Source organism: Camellia sinensis, chromosome 1 (genome assembly GCF_055761805.1).
Source record: "Camellia sinensis isolate YWXY chromosome 1, ASM5576180v1, whole genome shotgun sequence".
Taxonomy (NCBI): domain Eukaryota; kingdom Viridiplantae; phylum Streptophyta; class Magnoliopsida; order Ericales; family Theaceae; genus Camellia; species Camellia sinensis.
In genome coordinates, this window is record NC_138961.1 from 85,032,339 (window position 1) to 85,042,380 (window position 10,042).

Sequence of the window (10,042 nt, forward strand, 5' to 3'; positions counted from 1 at the left end):
TCAAATAAGGATAATTGAAAATATTGTTGCTTCATTTCAAGAGCAAACTTTGCTTGTTTCTACTTTTCAAAAACACTTTTCAAAAAATTTTACTTTTTTATTGTTCGTATTTTTTTATTTTTATTGAATTTTTTTAATATTTTAAGCAATTTTTTTACTTTTTAGACATACCTAACATAAATACACCTAAAAAGTGAAAATTTTTTTTACTAAATACCAAAAATATAAAAAAAATATATAAGAATTCAGTACATTTTTTGTATTTTTATGTATTTATTAATTTTTAAAAATATTTTTTCACAATTTTTTTTATTATTTAGATACATCTAAGTAAGGTGCATCTAAAAAAGTAAAAAAAATGTTTAAAATTTTAAAAATATTCACTAAAAATAAAAAAATAAAAAAATAAAAAAAGTCAGTTTTCAAAAAACTTAATCTAAAAAATTTTAACCAAACACACTGAATAATTTTATAAAATATAAACTAGTTTGACAAAACCAAATTTCAAAAAATTATTTTTACTCATCAAAGATAAAATTATATAAAAATGATAAATCTTTTACATTTTTATTTTTTTATTTTTTCACTAAATTAATTTTTAGTATGTATTTGGATGATGATCATATAATGAGTGGTTGTTTTTGTTGACATTTTTAGATAGTTATCATATAATAGACTAGCGTATGCCCGTGCCTGAAGGCACGGTGTAAATAATGTTAAGATTATAATATAATTGTAATCGTAACACTATTTAAATTTAAGATAAAAATGCAATTATAAAAATATATTTAATAGACTACACTCTACAATTCAAAACAAATCAAATATAAAAAAAATAATAAATATAAATATCTAATAATGCACACCAACCAGTACTCTGTAATTTAAAAGAAATTAAAATTAAAATACACACCAGTTAGTATTACTGCTGCCAATCAAATTCTAACTACATAAGAAAAACAAACATACGAGTCTTTATAAACAACAAAAACCAAAGCTTGGATCTAATACTTAATGCACCCCTCAAATTGGATTTACTGACAATTTTTCTACTTTAAAAATGTTGTCACTAATAAATTTTTATTTATTGACAGATTACAAAAATATGTTTTATAAAGATGCTTTGAGATATTACTTATCATCTCAAAAACATATGTTATAAACAGATGCTCATTATAAAGATGTTTTAAACATACTTTTATAAACAGATGTAATTTTGAACAGAAGTAATTTTTACTTCTTATAAAAACATGTTTTATAAAAATGGATATTACATGGAGTGCAGTAATTTTTGATCAGATGTTTTAAAAATGAGCAGATGTTTTGTAAAAATTCAAAATTTCCAAAGTAATATTACTTCAAAATTTTGAATTAATGAATTCTGAATTTTTATAAAACAGATGTTTTGAATTCAAAAATTAAAATTTTGAAATCAAAAATTAATGAGATGGAGTGCAGTAATTTTACAAAAACATCATCAAAATTGAGTGCAGTAATTACATCTGCTCCATTTTTGTTCAAAATTACTCCATTTTTGTTCAAAACATCTGCTCAAAATTACATCTGTAAAATCAAAATTACAGATGTTTTTATAAAAAATTTTGAATTCAAAATTACTGCACTCCATTTTTATAAAAATATCTTCAAAACATTTGCTCATTATAAAAATTCAAAATTCCCAAAAGCATGTTTTACTTCTTAAAAATGGATTCTGCAATGTCTTGATTTTCATTGATAGACAATCAGCTTGTTGATAGACAATGTCTTGATTTTCATTGAAACAGACCCATGCTATTCCTGCCTCTCCATTTTTGCACTTCCATGCTCCATCTACCACACATGTATATAACTGGAAAACAGAATTTAAAGATAGGTTATTAGCAAGAAGACCACAATTCTCTGTATTTCCATCTTTTTCCAAAGATATCAGTAAGACATTCTAAGATATTATCATTGGAAAACATGAATGCACAGTTAGTCCAATGTTGATGAATCTCATTAGCAATTGAAATAGTTCTGCTCTATTGTCATCTTTTCATTATGGAAGACCACACTATTTCGCTGCCTCCAAATTGCCCATAGCAAGGCAATAGATTGAACAATCATGTCCTCTTCTTTAATCATTGTAACCCAATTGATCCACCATGTTTAAAGCAAACTGGGTGGCCACAGGTAAAGTCCAAGCCCTAGAAGTACCTCTCCAAATTCTTTGTGATACATGACATTAAAAAAAGAGATGTTCAATGGTTTCGGCCGCATTCGCAAATCAATCACACTGGATTGGGAATATCTCTTATCTTTAACTATCATCTCACAGATACTATATTATGAAGACACTTCCACACGAATACTGCCCATTTAGAGGGAATTCAAGATTCCCAGAGTTTTTTCCAAACACAAAAATCAGTTGCATTCACACCACGTAAATCTTATAATCCTTATTTATCTCCGTACCTCAGAACTCAGAAAAAATACTTTCCATATACAAAATAAAAATAGAGCAGATTGTTTGAATACAAAAATAAAGCAGATTGTAAAAATAAGGCAGATTGTTTGAAGACAAAATAAAAAAATCAAACTTTGAATATTTTCATAATATTACTTTAAACCATGGTTGCTATATCCACCAAAACTATTCCTTTAACATAACCTATGACCACCAAAACATTCAATTAAGATTCTAATAATAGATTCACCCATAGATTTGTATCAATATATGCATGAATTGCAAATCGAATCATGACCTGAATCGCAAACCGCAAGATTCTAATAATAGAGCAAGCTTCTAATACAAAAGTCAAACTTTTGAACAACAAAAAACATGAATTGGACAAAAAAAATGCAAATAAATAAAGTGGCTTACATAAAGGACAATTGACAAAAAATTAAAATTTACAAAATATTATCTAACTGGATCCAAAGTATCAATTCCAACAGATGTTAGACTCGAATGAGAAAGGATTAAGAGGATCATGGAATTGATGTGAGGGGTCAGGGATGGATATATTTCTAGGAGATCCAAAGGAGTCTTCCAATGTATAGTTATGGATCCAATAGAATTCATAGGTATTGGGAAAAAAACCCCTATCAAAAGATCACTTCAAGACTACCACACTAAACACATCTAAATTCAAATAAAAATTAGGAAAAGGCAATACTTACACGTTCTATTGCTTCACGCTCCTCAGGTGTAACTGTTACAGACTGTGGCATTGCTGCAGCAAGCTGTCCCAGTACGTTACTGATAACATATTAACAGCAAATTAGGACCGTGAACATTCATAACTATCATTTAAATGAATATAACCAACCAGAGAACATACCCCTCTCCACCTTCAACAGGTTCATTGATCAGGCGAACAAAATCAGCCTGGTGCTCCTGAATAAGCCTCATCAGGTGAGGGTTTTGCTTCCTTAGCTCCTGAAGCATGGGCTGTCAATAAGAAGAGTAACTGAGGCTGTTTAGGGTGGGTTTTTTTCTTTTTTTTTTTTTAGAAGAAAAATGAAAAATAAAATGTTCACATTTTTAAATGTTAGATGGACAAACAAAAAGACTGGCTGCAGAGTGGCGGATAAGAACCTGCAAAATTTGTGGATTGGCCTGCACCATAGCTCGCAAAGCTTGGAACTGAAATAGGAAATTGAAATGTTTATTAGTTTGATTTATTTGTTAATACAATCAGTGTTCATAAAATTTGTGTGTGTGTTTAAAAAAAACAAAATCAATGTTCTTAAATTTTCTGTGTCTTCATTTTGTGTGTTTAAAAACTGTGTTCTTAAATTTTTGGTGTGTGTTTAAAAAATTCAATGTTCTTCAATAATTCAATGTTCTTAAACAGTTTGGGATTTTTTCTCATCTCACTTTTTTAAGCTTTTTTTTTTTGTGTATAAATTCAGTATTTTAAATTCAGTATTTTCAATGGTAATACCATCTTGAACCCGAACCAGAAAACCCAGCAGCACAAACCCATGAAATGGATAGCTCAAGAAAACCCAACTGTCGATTCAGGTAAAAAATGGAAGAACCTCTCAGACCCATTCAAACAAACACTTAATGGGTGTGACTTCTAATTCTAAATGATAGTCTTTTTCCCCTTTTCTTCCAAATTTGTCAGCAACCAAACTTATACTACACAAAAGAAATAAATAGAATGAACGACATAAACTCATTCAGAATAGATTTCAGAATAAATCTGGAAAGCATAGATTTCAGAATAAACAACTATGTTAACTACTCAAGAACTCGAGGAGGCTTATAAGATTTCCATGAAAAAAATGATTCAAAAATTTCAAATCAAAGGGTTGCGAATTGAAGCCAGTCGGAGAGAAGGGAGAGATAAAGAAGAGGAACAAAGAGGGATCTCACCTAAAATATTTTTCTGCTTTCTTCGCAAGCCTTTGAAGGCAAAATCTGAAATCGCAATTCAAAGAAAAGGGTTGCGAATTGAAAGAATATTAAAAGAATAACAATAAAAATAGCAGCGATATCAAGAACAAAGTGGCTGGCAGCTTAAATTTGTAAGCAGGACCACTGAATGGTCCAGCTAAGATAACTTCATCATACATAAAGAGTAAAGTAAAGATTTAGAAATGAGAAGACTTTAACCTATACCACTTAATAGAAAATCATTAGTTCATAACTGAATTTAAACCAGTAACAGACAATTTTAACCATCCACCAATTTCTTGATGATTAAAGAGAAGATTCAGTAATGCTCAAGGATATACAAATTAATTACACCTGAGACATATGAGATGGGTTCTGAGGCAGCTGATGAAAAATCAAGTCCTTCACCACCAGCCATGATTCCAATCATTGCAATCTTAACCTGCAGAAGACAAATAACAAATTATTACCAACCTGCAGAAGACAAAATGCCTTGAATCTATTTCTTTTCTTTTTATTTTCCAATAAGTTACTTGTCCATTCAAATGGATGCAACCATAAGCAAGCAAACCTAGGATAATCACATAAAAATTAAGATATCAAAAAGGATGTGCACATAACATGTTGCACTAACTCCAGCAGAATGTCAGTTTTTAACAAATAACTGATTATGCTGTCTACACAATGTTCAAACCCTCCAAAATGACTATTAAGCTTGTAAACATCATAGTAGGGTACATCATATTTGATTGTACAATGTGTTTGAGAATTAGTATTTGATGGTGGGGTAAGGCTGTGAAGACGAAAATTAAGCCACCATAGTAGGGTAAACTAAAAAGATGGGGAAGATGTGATAAAAGGGCATATTATACTAATAGAATAATGTTGGAAAGTAACAAATTCTTTAATGGTGACAGATTTTGAAGGCATTATACCTCGAATTCACCATGATAAATTCATACCTTCAAATAAGATTAATAAAATCTATTTTATTTTAAAACGAAACTCTATAAGAGGCCATCATAAATAATTTTTAAAATCTCAAAAAAATGTGTACTAAAAACCAAAAAACCATTATTCAACCACTATTCAGAGCAGTTCTATCTCCAGCAACAAACCACTATTCAGCAAAGCAGTTCTATCTCCAGCAACAAACACCAACAATCCATTATTCAACAAACCACTACTCAACTGATTTGATAAAATAGTTCTATCTTATTTTATGTTCTATCTACAACATAAAATTTGAACAAAAATAAAAATTACAAATAACAGAAATTAGAGAGTTGTAATTCATAAAATTTTATGTTCTAGCGTATGCCTGTGCCTGAAGGCACGATATAAATAATTTTGTGATCAACATACAGTTGTAATTCATACGTATCATATTAAAATTTATTATGAAGTCTGTAATTTTTTTGACAAAAATATTGAAAAAATATAAAGAAATACTATTCTTTTTAAAAAATTGTAACAATTTTACTTGTATCTTAAGTTTTATAAAACTCAAATAAAATAACAACAAAATAATCTAAAACTCCGTTGATGCAAGTCACAAAGAAGCACCGAAATACTCCCACAGCCGGCAAACAAATAATTATTCTATTATTTATATCCATTGGTATATATAATACTACCAAATAAATAATTATTATGTTCTTTAAGAATTTCAATTTAGTAGTTTGTCCAACAAACAATAAAAGCAAAATAAATTAAGATTTTAAAAATAAAAATAATAATAAATACAATATTTTGATTTCTCAACAGTCGTGGAATTTTCTAACCTCTTCATGGTTGAATAAATTAAGATTTTAAAAATAAAAATAATAATAAATACAATATTTTGATTTCTCAAAAGTCGTGGAATTTTCTAACCTCTTCCTGGTTGATGGTGGGTCACCCAAAGCTCTTTCTTTTTATTTTTCTTTTTATTTTTTATTTTTTTATTTATTATTTTAGACTTCACTCTCTATCGCTTTTTCTGCTTGCTTTTTTCGTCCAACCAATCACATTCTGCCCGCATGGTCTTCGTTTTGATGACCCAATTTCCAGAGTTTTTAAAGCTTACAACAACTTGAAAGTGCTCAAAAAGTTCAACTTCTGTCAATAGATTCTAACACCTTCAGATTTTAACACCTTCAAACTACTGATTTATCTGCTAATAGATTCTAACCAAGCAAGTCCCCAGGGTTGATTTGGAGGTTTAAAAATGTATATCCGTGTCTAAATTAATTATAAGATTAAAATATAATTAAATTTAAAAGTATTGATTTAAAATGTAATTTATCAAATTTATTGACTTTGAAATGAATTTTGTAAAAGTACCCAAACATAAATACATTTGCAAAAACACAACTTTTTCTTATCAGAATCAATACTCAATACCTACAATTCACACATTCCCAAAATAAAATAAAAGAAGAAGAAGAAGAGAATGAATGAAAGATTTTCAAGGAGAAATGAAAATTCAGCAATTGAAACATTAGAAAGCCCAATCTGAAATGAAATTCAATCATTCAATATTTTTTTTGGGTAATTTTCTAATTAAATTTTCTGATTCCTTAACATTGCTGTTGAATTGAAACATTTGCAAAAACACAAAAATAAGCAATTGAAACATCAAAAGCCCAACCTGAAATGAATCTCCATCATTAAAAAAAAAAATTTGTAATTTTCTAATTAAATTTTCCAATTACCTAATATTGTTGTTGAAGCATTTATAAAAACATACACACGTATAGTGGGACCTAATTTAAAATGAATCTCAACTACTCCAATATTTTTTCTGACTAATTTTTGAAGTAAAGTTTTCGATTCAATATTTTTTTCTGACTAATTTTTGAAGTAAAATTTTCGATTACCAAACATTTATGTTGAAACATTTATAAACACATATATATGTATATACCTGACCGATCATGAGAGAAGCTTGGCTCAAATGAAATGCAAAGTAGGCAAGGATGTACCTATCAAACTCCTCAACCAACTTCACATTTGGCTCATCAACAAAATACTCATAGATAGTACTCTCACACTCTTTGGATTTTTTGAATTACTCATATGCTAATTTGCAAAGTTGGTGACATTCACTTCCATCTTCAAATCCTATCTGCCTAGCTAATCCATTCCCATCCCCATCCCCAAAATCCAAAAAACAAAAACAATAAAACATTTTAGTTGTTGTAAAGTAGAAAAACATTATGAAAAAAAAGAAGAAGAAAAGAAGAATGGAGATGAATAGATTTTTACCGACATAATTGGAGAATCTTTCAAGTTTGGCAACACGGCCAGACTCATTCCTGTCTAACAATGGAACTACAGTTTGATCTTCCAACTGTTTTTGGGGCTTTTGTCGATGGTAGTATTGAAACGCAGTGGCAGAGATGACTCCAATGGAGGTTGCAGCCAGGATGTGTGCAAGGATATGCCCATCTAAAGATAGAATTTGAGAGAATATTGTTACTACTGTTGTTGCTACTACTACTATGAGAGAGAGAGAGAGAGAGAGAGTATTACCTTTGAGTTGCATGGTTTTGTTATGCAGAGAAGAGTCACCAGACTTGGAATTGAACTATGCTTAGATTTGAGGAATTGGGATTTGCAGATGAGAACAGAATGAATTTCAATTCATTGGTATATAAGAGGAGTTGATACTACTATTGATATGAGTCAACTACTTTGTTATTGGGATTTGCAGATGAGAACAGAATGAATTTCAATTCATTGGTATATAAGAGGAGTTGATACTACTATTGATATGAGTCAACTACTTTGTTATATATATTTCTTAAAAATGGTGTAGTGCTACCCATCCATAATAAAATTACTGTTAAAATAAAATTTCATTCAAGCATTTCATCATACATGTACAATGCAGAGGGAGAAGAAAGTTCACCAAAAAAACCCAACAAAAAGTATTCTTATCTCAAAATCAAAAGTGAAATAAGCTAAATATTTTACAATTTAAAATTACTTATGATGCACAAAGAACAAAGAAAAAAAATTGAACTCCAAGCATACTTACCTAAACAGAATGAAAAGAAAGCTTTAGTTGTGCCCCTCAATGTCCAAAACCAATAAGCCAAAAAAAAATGCTAGATTTTTAGTTTGATGGGGTAGATTCACCTCTTGAATTATATATGCAATGTAAACTTCTGGTTTTTTTTTTTTTTTTTTTCGTAGATCATTGTTCCAAAAAAAGTTTGAAAGGGTGAGAAGATTGCAATTTGAATGAAATTTCACAGGTAAATAGTCCAATTTCAATCACTAAACCAGAATTAACTTCAACATTTCAGCCCACCCATTCAATTGACAAACATATGCTGATATACATAAAAGCACAAAAGAACCCATGAAAAATACGCAGTAAAATTTATAAGGATTAATGGATAGAACTATAGTATCCAGCAACGTATCCACCTGATAACAAAGAACATCCACACCACAGAGGAGCAATAAGTCACAAAAAAAAAAAAAAAAAATTGAACAAAATTCTACAACAACAACACATTTCAATTTTCTTTTTTTTTTCCCTTACAAAAAACCCTAAAAAAAAATCCCAAATTCTACAACAACAACAACAGATTTAACTTTTCTTTTTTTTTGCCCCCTTAAAACAATCCTAAAAAAAAACCTAATTCTACAACAACAACAAATTTCAATTTGTAGTTATATACCTATAGGTTGGAGTCGGTGGACAGAATCGGGCTGGTCGGAGAGAGAGAGAGTCGAGAGAAGACAGATCCGTCAACAGAAGAGAGTCCGGCGGGACTGAGCGGCGAGAAGCAAGTCAGGCGAGAGACTCGATCGTCGGAGAGAGAGACTCGACTCGATCGTATACCACATTCGAACCATCAAAACCCTCATTTTCCCAGATTTTCCCCCTTCGAAATCAATCGAGTAAAAGCCCTAATTTTCACCAGATTTCGGGAATTCCTACAACTTCATTTCCTTGGCATCCTTAGTGATCTTGCCGTTGGAAGGCAACGCCTTCTTCATGATCCGACTGATGTTGGCGATGGGTAGGTAGCGGTCCTGATTGCGAACGTCGGAGTGAGGGAGAGTGGTAACGGAGAGCTCCAATCGGGGTTGCAAATCGGAGAGGTCCGAGGTAGCGAGTGGGAGGGTTGCGAATTCAAGCCACTGAGAGAGGAGGGGGGAGAAGGAGAGAGGTAGCGTGCAACACAAATGGAGAGAGAGAAAAAGATGGAACGGGTAGAGACATGGGTAGGTGGGAGAGGGAGAGAGCACCGAGTGTTTCTTTGGGCGGGAATCAAACATATCTCAACCATTCATATTTATTAGAATGAATCTAAACCATTGGATCAAAATGTATCTCACATACATTTTGAGACATTTTCAAAAGGCTTCTTGTCTTATTATATAGATGATTGTATTTGTCGTTAAACAAATATTTTTTGATGGTTATCATATAATGGTTGGTTATTAGACTTTTAATGTCTAATTAATAGGTTTAATATATGAAATATTTTTAGTTTTGGGTTTTTTGATTTAAGAGATTAGTTTAATAATGACAGCAAAGTTATCGCAAAGTTTGACTTTTGAAAAAATAAAAACTAATTTAATGAAAATAAATATCAAAAAAAAATTATTTCTACTCTCTCAAAAGATACAATTATATAAAAATGATACGTT

General features: G+C 30.3%; 1 protein-coding gene across 13 annotated transcripts; it reads right to left on the reverse strand.

The window, feature by feature from the left end:
- Positions 1-1,295: 1,295 nt before the first annotated feature.
- Positions 1,296-9,721, reverse strand: LOC145788987 (ubiquitin receptor RAD23d-like). 13 transcript variants are annotated; one of them, XM_082880665.1, is made up of 9 exons: positions 7,904-9,717; positions 7,637-7,819; positions 7,354-7,504; positions 4,742-4,829; positions 4,367-4,411; positions 3,581-3,628; positions 3,324-3,433; positions 3,163-3,241; positions 1,296-1,849 (listed from the first exon to the last, which is right to left on the reverse strand). In XM_082880665.1, the coding sequence occupies exons 6-9, from the start codon at positions 3,608-3,610 to the stop codon at positions 1,670-1,672; spliced, it is 399 nt and encodes a 132-aa protein (XP_082736791.1). In that variant the 5' UTR covers positions 3,611-3,628; positions 4,367-4,411; positions 4,742-4,829; positions 7,354-7,504; positions 7,637-7,819; positions 7,904-9,717; the 3' UTR covers positions 1,296-1,669. The 13 variants fall into 13 exon arrangements, 12 of the variants coding, with proteins under 12 accessions (XP_082736791.1, XP_082736780.1, XP_082736773.1 ...); XM_082880654.1 differs by lacking the exon at positions 4,367-4,411 and having other exon boundaries at positions 7,904-7,958; positions 9,064-9,237; XM_082880647.1 differs by lacking the exon at positions 4,367-4,411 and having other exon boundaries at positions 7,904-7,963; positions 9,064-9,237.
- Positions 9,722-10,042: the final 321 nt, after the last annotated feature.